A 15,975-nucleotide genomic window follows, 5' to 3' on the forward strand; every position below is an offset into this window, starting at 1 on the left:
GATAATTATAGCTTGACTATATAGCTGAATTTGCTGATTTTCTTTTTCTGTAACTATAACTATAGGCAATGCCAACACAGTACCTGAACAATGCGTTTATAAATGAAATATTTAATTATTCAATGGGTTATTAGAGCTACATCAGTCATTCATAACTGGGGGCAATTTTGCCTCCCAGGGGACATTTGACAATAGCTAGAGACATTTTTGGTTATTATAACTGGTGCTGTGGGTAGAGGCCAAGAATGCACCTATACATCCTACAATGCACAGGTCAGTCCCCCCAATACATAATTATCTAACCCAAAATGCCATAGTGCCAAGGTTAAGAAACTCTGAACTACATGATTCAAATGACCAACTTGTTTCCCCTCATCTCCCCAACTCCGCACGAGCACAAATACACACACACACACACACATTTTTAGAGAACTAGAAGGGTGTTACAGGAAAGATACTATATTTATTAAGTGATCATTATGCTTTATGTGAATTTTTATTTAATCCTTTCATCAATCCTGCCAAATAGGCATAATAATCTCCGTTTTACAAATGAGCCTTGGAGGCTTGGAGAGGATATATGCCTAGTGATGAGATTAGCTGTGGATTTATGACAACATCGACTCAATAGCTGAATTGCAATGCCTATGCATCCACTCAGGGCCTAGATAAAGATGCAAGAAATCTAAGGGTCATAATCATTCCATTGGCCTTAACCCCTGTTCCCTCACAACCCCTCAGCCCCACCTCTGCTCTAGGCCCTAGGATTCAGCAAGGAACAAAGAAGCCAACACTCCAGTGTGTCCATGTGGTCATCTTACTTTTTCTACCAGGTCTCGTTCTCTCCTGCTGTTTGGGTTTGCAGCCAGGGGAGCCAATGGCCAGGCTTTTTAAATAAAATTATGATGCTTTTCAAGGCTTCCATTTTTAGTGATTATAATAAAAACAGCTTTTGCATTGCTGCTCTCTGTGTCAATAATATAATACGATGCACAATGGCTTTGTAAAGAATGAATGGTATGCTATTTTATCACAGAGCCAAACATCCATTTTCAGACAAAGGTAAAAAAGAAAAGAGATGAAAAATAAAAATAATAAATTAAAGAAGAAAAGAAGCAAATACATAGAAGGAAAAAAATGAAAGTTCATGAGCTCAGCTTGACAGCCACTCAGTTCACATAAATCCCATTCAATATGGCCTGTGTGCAATGCTCAGCATCATGAAGGGCTGGAGGAAGGATGGAAGATCTAGGTGTCCCCTCCAGGAACCTGTGATATGAGCCTGGCTATGCCCCTTAGTCCAAGCAGGCTTGTCTTCTCTCCAGCCTAAAGTCCTGGGACTTTGCCCAGGTTTCCTGCACAAAACCAGAGGGAATTATTTCCAAAGTCAGAAAGAAAGAAAGAGAGAAAAAGAGATAGAGAAGAAGGAAGGAAGGAAGGAAGGGAGGGAGGGAGGGAGAGAGGAAGGAAGGAAGGAAAAAAGAGAGAAGAGGGGAAGAGGGAGGAAGGGAAGAAAGAAAGAAAAAGGTAAAGAAGGAGAAAAGTGGGAGAATGTGGGAAGGGGAAAGAAGGGAGGAAGGAGAGAAAGAAAGAAATCTGTATAACACCTAGGGAAGGACACCAGTTTTGCTGAGTAGAGCCTATTCTGTCCATCACTAAAATGGGAATTTAAATTTGGGTCATAATCAGGCAACTTCTTACGGGATAAGGAGCCTATACGAATGGGAGCCTGGTCATAGCATGTTCTTACAATCTAGAAATGTTCAAGTTCAAAGGAACACTAAGTGCAGCCTTCAGGAAGAGAGGTATGAATCTACAGGGTCATATAGACAGTGAAAGGGAAGGCCCTGGCTTGGTGCTAGAGGTGGGAAGGAGGTATTGTGAGGAACCAGGGATTAAAGTTGACAGAATGAATATGACCCTTAGGTCTCTTGCATCTTTATCTAACACTCATTAGGTTGAACCAGATGCTACTGACAATATTAGACTGTTTTTTACCTACAAAAATGGCAATGGTATATGGTTTATCCTAGTTTAGTCTCTAGGGTGTTGCAAACACATTACAAGGAGTAGGGCTCATAGAGATGAATAATTTCATGTCCCACCCTAAAGTTCAGTCTAGCAGAGGAATTAGAGAAACAAATATTTTCTCACTGTACATTTGCCCAAATTTATGTTCTCCTTTCTAATTATACCATTCTTTAATGTATCTTCCTCCTTCCTTCCCTCCCTCGCTCCCTTCCTTCCTTCCTTCTCTCCTTCCTTCCTTCCCTCCTTCCCTCCTTCCCTCCTTCCTTCTTTCCTTCCTTCCTTCCTTTTAAGGAGGGTTCGGTTAGGGAGCATTTGAAACCTAAATAGCCTTCTGATTTCATGTTCAGTAGCTCAAGTCCATTTTTCATTATTCACTGCTTATAAATAAATCTGGCATTTATTTGAGCTATGGATTTCCTTTTTAACATTTTAAGATTCAAAGTGCCCTTTTCTCTACCTCAGTTCAATTCTTCTCAATGAATGGCAAACCTTCAAGCTGTGAAAATTGACCGCCTCACCCTCTAACTTGCGAATACCACAAGAACAGTTTACAAAGCTTTTTCGTATTCTTGGCCTCACTATTGTCTCCTGATGATCTTAGGTAGCAGAGAGGGCAGTAGCAGTATTCCCACTAATGAAATGAGAACACAGAGATACCCACTGAGTTAAGCCACCCCCCAGTTAGTAATGAGTATTAAGAAATTCTTTTTTGGCCATTGATGACAAAATCCCCAAGCACCACACACTGATTTCTGCAAATACCCATGAGCTTTTTCATAATGATACTCGTGAGTGTCACATAAGTATTGCCGTGGCTAAAGTCCCGTGGAGGCGAGACTGTGTGTGTGCATGTGTGAAAATATTAGGGTTAAATTGTCATCAATCTATAAGTGTGTGGATTATCTACTGGTTGCTCACCACTGTACTAGAATGTACAATGTACATGTACATGACAGACCCACACTCAGGATGCCCGTGTGTCCCCAATCAGGTGGCAGGATGAGTCTGTTTCTGCCTCTGCAGTGAAACACTGGAAAGAGGCAGTGCAATGTAGGGGGTGAGGGGTGATCTCTGCCACCAGATGGCATGGGTTCAAAGCTGGCTTTGCCCCTTAGTAGCTGTGGGATCTTGGGCAGGTTGTTTAGCCTCACTGTGCCTCAGATTTCTCATCTGTAAAATGGAGATAATGAGAATAGGACCTAATTCCTAGGGTTGCTAAGGGTTAAGCAAGTTAATATATGCAACGTGCTTAGAGCAGAGCATGTAGAAAGTCCCATTACATAAAACAAACTAAAACCCACTACTTAACCTCTGTTGACCTGGATCAGGATTCCAATTGCCACAGTGTTCTTATCCCCTTTAAACATTTTATATGACATTAAAATATCTGCAATTAAAACACTGCAGGTACAGTGAGACACAAACCCAAGTGGAGAATCTGCACTGCAGGGAGGCAGAGAGCACCCCAGATGGCTGTGAGCAATGCTTTCTTTGCAGCAGAGCCCACTGGCACTGAAACAAACTTGCTCTCTGAGCCAGTCTGATCTTCCTTAGAGAGAAGACTTTCTAGTGGGTTCCATAGTCATAATCAGTGGTTTTCTCAGGTAAACCATGAAAACACCAAAGAGGAGGGAATGGTCTATTGGAGAGGAATGGCTATCTGCCACTGAGAATGCTTGACCCTACTCAGCCAGGTCCAAGGCAATTAGATGTTCAGTTGGGTGAGTATCCTGGGTGTTTTAAAAAATGTTTTTCAGGTGGACTTTGAATCAAGACTTAGAGAATGCTTTGAAGAGCCATCCTTTAAAGAGCCTCCACATTGCTTTGGAGTTACAGCCACTGCGAGGCTGAGGGGAGGGAGCAGCAGACCCACACCTCTTGATAGTCAGTTGGCAAAGGTCACTCGTGGGGCTTGCCAGTTCACCTTAACTCGGAGTCTTGGCATCAGGGGTCTAAAAGAAGCTTCTTCTGTTCTTTTCTTTGTCTAGATTGGTGCCCCAACTCATGCACTTCTCATCCACTCTTACCCAACCTGCTCCATTCATTCATTCATTCATTCATTCATTCATTCATTCATATCTATTAAAGGCTTGCTTTGTGCCAGGTGCTATGTTAGGCACTGGGGATACAGTGGGGGAGGAAAAAACATCCTTCTAGTACTCATTGCAGAATCATTCCAGAAAAAAATTAACATTGGTGAAATTTTCTCTTAATCTCTCATCACTCTTGTCTTCACCCTTCTCCCCATCAGCTTCACTCCACCCCATCAGATATTCTGATGCCTTCTCTACCCACTAGCAAAATCTATTCTCAAACTCACTGACTCTTAACTATGTGTCTTGGAGTATTTCCCTCTCCAAGATTTTTATTAAAGAGGAAGCCCTAAGCTTCTCACAGCGAGAGTTTAAAAGATGTGAGTTAGAAGCCAGAATAAAACTTAGAGATCATTCAAATCAAAGGATAACTTGCTTTACAGAAAAGGAAACTACCGAAGCTCAGGCCCAAATATTCCATTGTCGTCCATTGTCATTTCCACTGCATTCTGCTGCTGAGTTCAGGAAGCCCGAAAGCAAGTCTGACAGGCAAGGGGGTCAGTTTTGGCCAAGGAGTAGCCTTGAACCTAGAACCATACCACATAGAAAGTCCTTTTCCTGGCAGTCTGGTGGCTACCTCTGACTCCTTGCCTCTCCCCCTCTCCTCCGTCTCTCTCCCTATCTCCCTAATTTCTCTTCCTCTTATGCCTGAAAGCACTTCTGTTTAATTTTTTAAAATCCAGCACTGATTTGACCCTCACCATTGCCAGAATATTCCAGCTGACAGAACTCAGAAGAGGAAGGAGTCCAACCCCCTCACCCCACCCCATGTCGATTCAGAGTAATAGTCTAGAGGGAGAAAGACTAGAGACACCTTGGAGATGAGTAATGGAATATGACTCTCTGGAATCACATGCTTTCCACATTAATGTCCCCAGGAACTGGACTGCGTATTAATGACTGAAGAAAATTTGAATAAATCTTAACAGTGGTTGCCTCTGCCAGGATTATTATTATTTTCTCCTTTATTAGATAACTTTTGCACTTTCCAAATTTTCTTGAAGGTGAAGAAATAATAAAAGCCTTGAAGATCCAGGAACTACCTGAATACAACCAAATAATTTATTTAGAATGACTGAATCCTAACTTGTCAGAACTGTATACATACATAAATACTAAGGCATAAGGATCTTTTAAAAATTCAACTGCATTCTTTGCTTCTTCGGGTTATAAAAGGATAATACATGCATAATCTAGACACTTAAATTACATAGCAAAAAGCAAAAAATTCCAGTAAATTCACCCCAAGATGTAACATTGGTAACCATTTTTACATCTTCTTATAGAGCATTGTCTGTGCATCTATAGACATGATCCCTCCACCCCCAGTGGGATGACAATATAAATACTGCTCTGCAAGTTCCTTTTTCTACTTAGGCATCATTTCATGCCAAATCACAAAGATCTACCTTGTTTTTTAAAATCTCTTGCAAAATATTCCATGTTAAGTGTGAACCATCATTATATACATGATCCTTTATTAATGAAAATGTAGGTTGTTTCCAGTTCTTTGCTATGATAAGATAAACAATGGTTGGTTAATCTTTTCCCACCCATGCAGTGAGCTTCAAATGTAGTTTCTCTTCACCTGGGAACTGATAAAAAAAATTTTATTGACCACCGCTAAGATATAGTTCTTTCAGTGTGGGGCCATTTCATGTTTTCCTTCTTAACTTTGCTGATCCTCCTTAATGTGCATCCTCCATGTCCTTTACCTGGTACCAATCAGCCTGCACTGGAAGGCTGCCTTGTTACAGCAGGGTCCTTGTTACTTTTTTTTTTTTTTTAAGAATAATCCCAGGTTCTGTCAGCATTCCTTTCCTAAAATATTCTTTTCCCAAGTCCCTACTGCCTGCTTTCTTTTTAGCCAAATGGAACCCAGATGTCATGGGTCCTCCGAGAAACTTAGGGAGCCTATCTGAACTCCAGTTATGGGGCCTTGGGTTTCCTGAAGTCTCCCTCTCATTTCTAGTCTTTATTTCCTCTTATTTCTACTTCTCTATGAGTCCAGGTGGCCTTGTCATGCCTACCCTTCATCAAACCTAGACGTGAAGCTCCATCATATCCCTTTAAAAGTAATCCACAGTGAGTCAATATTTTATTGAATTATTAGAATGGAACAAGGAAAGGGTCACACTGTTTGCAGTAAATCCATTCTCCATTTCTTCTCCTAGCACCACCGCTCATGCTGCCTTGCCTCCCCTACCCTCTGGTTCTTGGGCTGAGAGCCGAGCTGTCAAGGAAGTCCCCCAGAAGAATAACGCCATTCCCTCATTCCACAGTCCATCAGGCGAGCCTGGCTTTCTTAGCCCCACCCTGGATACTGGCTGATTAAAAGTCCTCCATCTTTTCATGTCTTTATAGCTGCAAGTCTGTCTCTGAATATACTGCCAGCGACTTCTGTAGTTGACCCTCATCTGGGTTGTGTGAGGCCTAGAGCTCTAATTCTTTGGGCAGGAAGTGGAACTCCCAGATTTCACACGGTGTTTAAAAGAACCCCCCTTTGGGTAAATATGGTGCCTCTTCCAGTGCATCCTTCTTGGCAGCATGAATTAGGACTTCCTGTTGAATTATTTCACACTCACTGTCCTATGACCAGACCTCCTCTAAGCGTGTGCCCTGTGGCATTTAGAGTTTGTGCTGGCTCACTCACTGATTTCTGGGGGAGGGATGTCCATTGGGAGAAGTCAGCATGAGAACTTTAAGACACAACATGCCATAAAATAAACTGAGCCACATAACATGGTAGTGACTCTGAACTAGTCCAAGACACCAGGAAATCTCATTCAAACATCAGTCAGGCAACTGAATTATGGACACATTCCCTTGAATATTCTTCTTTAGCAGTAGTTTATTAATACGACTGTACATGGACAGTGACAATAGTTCATATACGGGGTCAGTTTTCAAAATGTTGTTTCTTGGATAGTGTATTACAGAAGTCCTCCTCCTTATCCTCCTCTCCTCCTCAAAACTACCCTTTCTTGAGAGCAGACACCTCCACTTTAAAATAAAAGAAGGAAAAACAAAACAAAACAAAAAAAATAAGGTCCAGAGAAGATACATAACCACAATCACATAGCCAAGTACTGGAGCCAAGATTCAAACCCAGCTCGGAATGACTCCAAAGCCACACTCTTACCATAAAATGGACAATCACTGGATCTGGAACATTCTGACTTAGTTCCCATTCTTACCTTCCAAGACTGAAAAACATTTGCCAGCAGGGTACTAATTTCTAAAACCTAGAAAAACAATATAACTAATTTAAAAATGGAATTTTAAAATACTGAATGTTTGCACTTGAGAAGTCTCCGGTTAAATTAGAGGGGCGTAAAAAGAGATGGAATAGTTTTAAGAGTATTTTCAAGGGAATTAGAGAATTTCCAAGGGCTTTGGAGGCCAACAACATAGGTTTTAGTTTAATTTTGTTTTTTAAATGTATTTATTAAATAATATTAATATTCCCCCATAGAAAAGTATATAATGTATATATGTATAGTGCACGTTAAAAATAGATAATTGGGAGCAGATGTAGCTCAAGCGTTTGAGCGCCTGCTGTCCATGTCCATGCTGTCCCTGGCTGAGGGCCCAGGTTCCATCCCCATACCTCCTAAAAACAAACAAAGGAAAAAAACTAGCTTTCACTGGGGAGCAGATGAGGCTCAGTAGTCGGGCTCCTGCTTCCTGTGTACAAGGTTCTGGGTTCATTCCCTGGTACCTCCTAAAAAAAAATAATAATTACCATATCTGGTGCCCCTCCCTGATGACACAGCATCAGCTCTTTACTGTGTCCCCATTTCCTGTAATATATGAACATATCCCTTTCCTTTATACTGCCAAACTGTTTTGTACTTGTTAACCTGGATTAGAAAATTTTCAGGAATCTGTGGAAGAACAAATAAAAAGAGAGAAGGAAAAACCCTTGTGATAATAGGGGAAAAAACTGGAAGTGGGGGAAAAAGAAGAGGATGGATGGATAGATGGATGGATACATACTTGTGAGAAAGCTATTTTCTGAGATGGAATGTATGGAGCTAAAAGGAAAAAAGTTCTAGAAAAAGGGATACGTACTTTGGAAAGCAGAAAGGATGTGATGGCAAAGGGAAAGTTTAGATGGTCCTAACGCTCTAGAGCTGCCGGCACTTTGCAGTGGGAGAGGTTCGCTGGTCTCTGGGGGAGGAAAGGAACAGAAGGGGAGGCTGAGCCTCAGGAGAGAGGGCATTTGGAGACTGACGCTGCCGCCTGTTTAGTTAGTCATCATTTGGGAAACATCTGCTAGACTAAACGTCTAGAGTGTGATTTTCGTTTTCTGATCTAAATAATATCAATGCTCAGGCATCATTTGTTTTGTTTTGTTTTGTTTTTAGTTTATAAAAAGCATATTTTAAAAGTTATTTTTAGAGAATTTTTAAATTTACATTTACAGAAAAATCACACAGGAAGTCTAGGGGATTCCCCTTACCCCTCCCCTACCCCCACCCCCACACACTGAGGGTGTCACAACAAAGAGGCCAGGAATTGAAAATACAATAGCAGGCCTCTTAGAAGGAAAAAAAAGTGCTGCAAGTAAATTTAGTGTAGAACAGAAAGAACAAAAGGAACTCATAACTAAGCTCTATCATTAAATGCATTTATTTGATTTATGACTACAGTTACAACACTGATTTTCTTTTCAGGAGCCTTGCGAACAACAATCTCCAGACACTCCCAAAAGATATTTTCAAAGGCCTGGATTCTTTGACAAATGTGTAAGAAGACCTCAGAAATTGCTGATTAATTAATTAATTTTTAGCAGTTCACAAAGAAGCCTGGTATTGATGATTAGGATTTTAAATTGGCTTTGAAATTACTTTAGAATTTTAAAATTAAAAAGTTTAATTGGCTTAAATTTGAAATTGACTTGGACTAACTTTTGACTCTTCTATGATCTATGGCACTGGAAATTCTGAATATACAGTATCCAGGCATTCTTTTGACAAAGTATGTGTGTCTGTACGGGAAGGGAGTGAAGATAAAGTTGAGTGAGTAAGAAGGGGAATCCTTGAAAGAAATTTCAAGATACTTTTTTTCTCCTTTATGAGCTCCAGGAAATGTGGCTACAATGGAAAAACATAAAGGAGACTGGGGAACTGACAGAGCAGAGATGAAAGGTTACACCCATGGGCTGGTCAGTCAACAGAGAAGTGGAGCAGGAAGTGGGGGAAGGGAGGAAAGTTTGTCTTTTCTCTCATTAGACTGAACAACAACTCTAGGCTTAATCCCCAGGAATTTGGCCTAAACCCCAGGAAGGGAATGAACTTAATTATTTTTGACCCTTTTTCAAACAAAGGAGCTTTCAAAGTTTGACTTTTAAGCCTCAGAGTGAAAGATCTTTGCAAGGAATTCATATATTTTTCTGAAAGCAAAGCAAGTAATATATGCCTAACCCTCTTGAAAGCAATTTAGCTTCCTTACGGGCCTTCCAGAACATTGGGAGGGTATTTAAATGTCATAACGTAGAATACCGGAACAAATGAAAACTGTTTGACAACAAAAGATTTCTCATTATCAGACATTTTGCTATAGAATAAACATAAAGTCAAAGCAATCTCTTTTCAATAACAAAGAATCTGAGTCAAATATTTTCTTCTAAATCCAGTATTTAACTTCAAATTAAAAAACTAATGAAAAACTTCCTTTGTTCCTTGCAGTATTCCTCCAGCCCCTCCCCCATGCCAGTCACCCTCTGTTCCTGAATGATGATCTATTTCTAAGAAAAGTGCCAGAATCAGGATACTACCAAGAGAGTCCCCAGACCACAATCACCTGCTCTGGTTTACAATAACCCAGAAAGGCTGGCACTCACTGTTTTGAGTCAGAGTATTCTTAGGCCATGAGGTCAGTTCTAGGGATGTCTTTGGAAGTTAGATGGAGCTCCATGGTGAACTTGGGGATGCAGCTAATTGGGAATCCTCTGGCCCATTCTTATGTTGGTCTATGCCCAGTACTAGGGAAAAAAAAAACACTTAAGATTGGTGCAGTGTCTTTAGGGAATCCCGTAATGGATTTGGCCTCTTAAGCCTACTCTCATATGCCTAAATCAAGAATTATCTTAGAAGTACAAGGATTCCTGCCAGCTTGCCTTTTAGTGGATTTCTTGAATATATCTCCTAAAAATTGTTTTTCAATGCTTGGGCGTTGAAAAAATTATGTATGTGTCGTGTGAAGAGTAGGCAGTACCTATCTTAGGAATTCTGTGTAACTAGGTAAGGTTTAAGGAAGGAATTGGAATTCATGAATAGAGAGTGATGCATATAAACAGAGAACTTGGTAATTTGGGATCCTATGTGGAAATTTAAACTGTCTATGCTGCATAGTACAGTATAGTATGAGTTATTGTATGTCTGTCTTAACTCTGTTGCTTCAAGTCATTTCCTATTAAAATTGAAATTGTGACCCATGGGATAGCCTCAGGATTAACTATGTCTATGAGAAAGAAAAAAAGCAAATAACTTACTCAATTTAACTAAATATAATTCAATAGCCACTACAATCAGTCCTCTAGACGTGTACTGTCCAACACAGTAGCTACCAGACATGTATGGTTACTGAAATGTGGCTAGTGCAACTGAGGAGCTGAAGTTTAAGTTTTATTAAATTTAAAAATATTTCATTTTAAAAACTGAATCTCAGTTCAATGATAGAAAACCTTTTAAGAATGTCTGGAATAACCTGGGCATGTGACTCTATTTTTTTCCACTATAAATTTTTAAAAATCGAAATACCGATCAAGTATTTTTCTGACGAAAATTTATCATCTGAATCGAGAAATGCTGTCCGTGTAAAATACACAGTAGCCTTAAAAAGACAGTATTTTTGAGAAGAACGTAAAATATTTCAGTAATCTGCATTTCATTACATTTCAGAATGAAATATTTGGTGTGTATTGAGTTGAATGAAATATACTACTGAAATTAATTTCACCTCTTTCATTTAACTTTTTTAATGTGCCTACAGAAAAATTTAAAATTATACGTGTAGCTCACTTTATATTTCCATTGACGAGCATAACCCTAGACGCAGGCACATTTGAATCCAAAAAGGAGTAAGATAATGAGGTTCCACTGATGGGCGGCCCTCAAGGATCCACTCATCCCAAGTGGATGGTCAGTCAGGTTCCAGGCAGGTTATGGGGCATCATGTAAACTCTGAGACCTAAAGTCTCGCAAACTCGTACTGCACACCAGTGGCTGATGTAGAATTCCTGCCTGGGTCAGTAGGGCTGTTGTACAGCAAGAGCAGCTGCAGTTTGTCTTTCAGGGACCTGAGAGGAAATTCATTTAACTGTGACTGTAAACTGAAATGGCTGGTGGAATGGCTAGACCACACCAACGCAACTGTTGAGGACATCTACTGCGAAGGCCCCCCGGAATACAAAAAGCGCAAAATCAATAGCCTCTCCTCCAAAGATTTTGATTGCATCATTACAGGTAATGAATTTAAAATCATTCCACCTCATAAAATAAAAAGAAGGGCTACAATTTTTGCCTCTGCGGGAATTGATTTTTTTTTTATGACTTATAAACCAACTGAGCAATTTAACTTAAAAAAAAAATGATGAACTGTTAAAACTCTGCATGTTTAAAAAAGCAAAGGAAAATTGCCATTTTAATGTGTTTCTCTAAAATAAATGTATTTCCTATGGATGTTTGAAATCTAGCCAAGGAAAGAAGCCTTAGCATAGAGTTACTCATAATCTTTTCTTACTTTTTGCAGAATTTGCGAAGTCTCAAGACCTGCCTTATCAATCACTATCCATAGACACTTTTTCTTATATGAACGATGAGTATGTAGTCATTGCTCAGCCTTTTACTGGAAAATGCATTTTCCTTGAGTGGGACCACGTAGAAAAGACCTTCCGGAATTATGACAACATTACAGGTATGAAAAATCTAATCATATTTTAAGTGGAAAGCTAAGCAGCTTAGGCCAAGAGCAATAGGAAAAGAAGGGTGTTATGAAGCAATGCTTTGATCATGCTTGGGCATTTGAATCCTAACTCTACTTTTACTAAATGGCCTGGGATTGTTCTCTAAGCCTTCATTTCTTCAATTGTAAAATGGGAGTAATGGTAACATGGTTGTTATAAGATAACACAATCATTTTTCAAGCATAGGACCTAGCATACCAAATATTCAATGAAAGATGGATTATTTTACTTCAAAGGAAAAGTACTAGAAAAGGAATCATGGGTTCTAACCCCACAAACTAGCTAGGCAAGCCACTCACCCTCATTGAGCCTTCTATATCCTTAAATGTAAAGTAAGGTCATTATAGTTCAGTGAACCTCAAACTTTTGTTACACAAACATTACTTCTACAAAATGTTAATGTATGCCTTGTGACAAAAAGGGTTTTATGGTCCAATAAATCTATGGACTGACTGTGGTGAACCTTATCTCCCTCTTGGAGATTCAGAGCGTACAAATTAGAGACTTTGAAAAGTCCTGCAGTGAGGAAATCTGTTTCCATTATTTTTCCCACTTAATTTGACTGTGGGAACCAATGTTTTCCACAAAAAGTGTTGCACAGATGATCTCTTACGTTTGTTCCCCACTTTACCAATTTTTTAAAATGCTATGTCATAAATATTTACATCAGCTTTATATTCTAACACCTTTAAATTTGCTCATAAGAGCACTCAAACCTCCCCATGAAAGTTCACCATTTAGACAAGGTTTAGAGATTTGCTAGTGGCCATCAGCTCCATTGCTCAAAAGATAAAGCTTGAGACTGAGGTTGCCAGATAAAGCAATCCTCTCCAAACTGGGACCATCCCATAGTCCTCCTCCTTTCTCAAGTACAAAGGTTAGCCCCTCTTAGTTTTCCAGGGAACTGCAGCAGGGCCTCATGCAGTCGAAGCCAAGTTCTTTTTACCTGTGTACAGTCTGTCAATTGCTTGGGATGAATCTTTAGGTAAACACTAGAAAGAAAAATGCAGCATATATTTGGGGGCTTTCAAAGGGCACCTCACAGCTCATTTAGTAGTATGACAAATATATGGCACATACACTGTTGCTATCCTCTCCCATGCCCCATACAGACATTGCTAATCTATCATTTTTTACATAGCATAGACTCCTCTCAACACAGTTCTCCAAGTAGCCATTATCATTCAATCGATCAATGAATGTTGGTTTGCATGTTGAAATCTATTGGCCATCCCTGATCAAGTCCAAACCCTTTATTGTATAAAAAACAAAATCCCAGAGAGTTTTCCCATGGTCACACAATAATTTATTCCTGAAAGGATCAAAAACAAAATAATTTTGCTTATAGATGGAGCCAATTAGTATAAAGAGTTGATGTAGAGCATATTGCCCCTCGCTTCTAGAACTACAGTCAGAAAAGGCCTGGATCCCAGAATTTCCCTGCTTCTCTTTGGATTTCCTATATTCCTTTAGGAGATCAGAATCTATTGATAAATGTCAAACCCTTACCAAAAGGAATCCAAGTCAGGCCGCTGACAGATGTCATATCAGTTTCTGAGATTTCTGAAAACACCACATGGCCCTTGACTGTAACCCCTCTTTCACTTTTCTCAAGGTCTTCCTCCCCCTTCTCCTCCTCGTTCCTGCAACCTGAGACCTAATGCTCCAGAAAAGTGATTAAGTGACTTCCTCAGAGGAAAGTCAGATTATTCTAGAGCTCAAGGCAGTTCACACATAGAGCAAAACAATTCCAGGTAGAGATGTGGGCTGCCCAGTCCACAACTCAAGCCCTTTTAGGGTGATTCTAGTGATCTATGGGATTCTAGCCCATGAAGGAAACCCTGGGTCAATTAACCTCAGCACAGCTTGAGTTAAAAGTATGGAGCGCTGGAGGCAGGTAGGCCTGGGTTTGAATCCCAACTCTGCCATTTCCTACCAGGGCTTAGCCTCTCCAAGCTTGTTTGCTAACCTGTAAAAACGAATGGGGAGTGGAGGGTAGGATAATAATATTTCTCTCATAGACTTGTTGGGAAAAGTTTAATAGATGATTTGGCAGAACACAGGTTGGTGCTCAGAAAATGGTAGCTTTCATAAAGATTACTAGGATTAACTCATGATATGTCAGGGTAAGCAATGCTTTCTTTCTGCAAGAAGCAAGAAGAGAAAACCCTGGCTGTAGCCTTATGTATCCTGAACAAACTAATGCAGGTTGATGTGACCTGACAGTTTGGTTGCTGGTGAGAAAGTCCTGTGAGGTGCAAAGACAGAATTTCAGGAACTCTTGGTCATTGGGCCTTAGAGATCAGCCTTGCCTAATCAACCAGGGGAATCTTGTTTCAAGTTGATTTGGGTGGAAGTTGTATGGCCTCAGCCTATGTGTTTACATGCTCCAAAAGAGGGTGGCCATACAACTAATCTTTCATTTGTCTTTTCTCAGGCACGTCCACTGTAGTGTGCAAGCCTATAGTCATTGAAACTCAGCTCTATGTCATTGTGGCCCAGCTGTTTGGCGGCTCTCACATCTATAAGCGAGACAGTTTTGCAAACAAATTCATAAAAATTCAGGATATTGAAATTCTCAAAATCCGAAAACCCAATGACATTGAAACATTCAAGATTGAAAACAACTGGTACTTTGTCATTGCTGACAGTTCAAAAGCTGGTTTTACCACCATTTACAAATGGAACGGAAATGGATTCTACTCCCATCAATCTTTACATGCGTGGTACAGGGACACTGATGTGGAATATCTAGAAATTGCCAGAACACCTCAAACACTCAGAACACCTCATTTAATTCTGTCCAGTAGCTCCCAGCGTCCTGTAATTTATCAGTGGAACAAAGCAATGCAATTATTCACTAACCAAACTGACATTCCTAACATGGAGGATGTGTACGCAGTAAAGCACTTCTCAGTGAAAGGTGACGTGTATATTTGCTTGACGAGATTCATTGGCGATTCCAAAGTAATGAAATGGGGAGGCTCCTCCTTTCTGGATATTCAGAGGATGCCGTCGCGAGGATCCATGGTGTTCCAGCCTCTTCAGATAAATAATTACCAATATGCAATTCTCGGAAGTGATTACTCCTTTACTCAAGTGTATAACTGGGATGCAGAGAAAGCCAAATTTGTGAAATTTCAGGAATTAAATGTTCAGGCGCCAAGATCATTCACACATGTCTCAATTAATAAGCGCAATTTTCTTTTTGCTTCCAGTTTTAAAGGAAATACACAGATTTACAAACATGTCATAGTTGACTTAAGCGCATGACACACCAAATTCTGTGGCTGCCATCAGAAACTTTCTACAGTACATGACCCGGATGAACTCAATGCATGATGACTCTTCTTATCACTTGCAACTGAATGCCTTTCAAACGTTGAGACTGCTAGAACCAAGCACTACCAGTATCTCCATCCTTAACTGTCCAGTCCAGTGGTGTGGGAAGTTACATTTTATAAGACAAAATTGAATTGTGTAACTGTTCTTTGCAGTGAAGATGTGTAAATAAGGTTTAATGGTATCTGTTACTCCAAAAATAATTATTAATATGTACTTTTCCATTTATTTATTCATGTGTCCAGAAACAACTGCCAAATAAAATGTTTACATTTTCTTTCATGTCCTAAAGGTAATGATTTATAGGACTACTTCTATTCTTCTTGGTGGAAATAGTTTTATACAAGAGGGTTATATTTGGATAAAGCCTTTATGGGGTGAATAATGACTGAAGATAAAAACAATATTTATTATCCACAATTATTAACAGATTATCTATAGAACTGGATCAGCCGATCCTGAACGTTCAAGAGTGCTTCCAAAGGCCAGGGCATTTAGGAACACTTTGATGTGAAATGGTGACAAAATAAAAGAAAG

The 15,975-nt window shown here is 39.8% G+C and overlaps 1 protein-coding gene across 2 annotated transcripts in view; it reads left to right on the top strand.

Moving 5' to 3' along the window:
- Positions 1-15,715, top strand: part of LGI1 (leucine rich glioma inactivated 1) — a 33,521-nt gene extending 17,806 nt beyond the window's left edge. Inside the window, exons 5-8 of one of the 2 annotated variants that reach the window (XM_004450010.4) lie at positions 8,804-8,875; positions 11,427-11,596; positions 11,883-12,047; positions 14,534-15,715. In XM_004450010.4, the coding sequence (XP_004450067.1) occupies positions 8,804-8,875; positions 11,427-11,596; positions 11,883-12,047; positions 14,534-15,369 (1,243 nt within the window). In that variant the 3' untranslated portion in view covers positions 15,370-15,715. The remainder of the gene's footprint in view (positions 1-8,803; positions 8,876-11,426; positions 11,597-11,882; positions 12,048-14,533) is intronic. The other variant, XM_004450013.4, reaches the window with a different exon arrangement.
- Positions 15,716-15,975: the final 260 nt, after the last annotated feature.

The sequence above is a fragment of the Dasypus novemcinctus genome, chromosome 6 (genome assembly GCF_030445035.2).
Source record: "Dasypus novemcinctus isolate mDasNov1 chromosome 6, mDasNov1.1.hap2, whole genome shotgun sequence".
Lineage (NCBI taxonomy): Eukaryota > Metazoa > Chordata > Mammalia > Cingulata > Dasypodidae > Dasypus > Dasypus novemcinctus.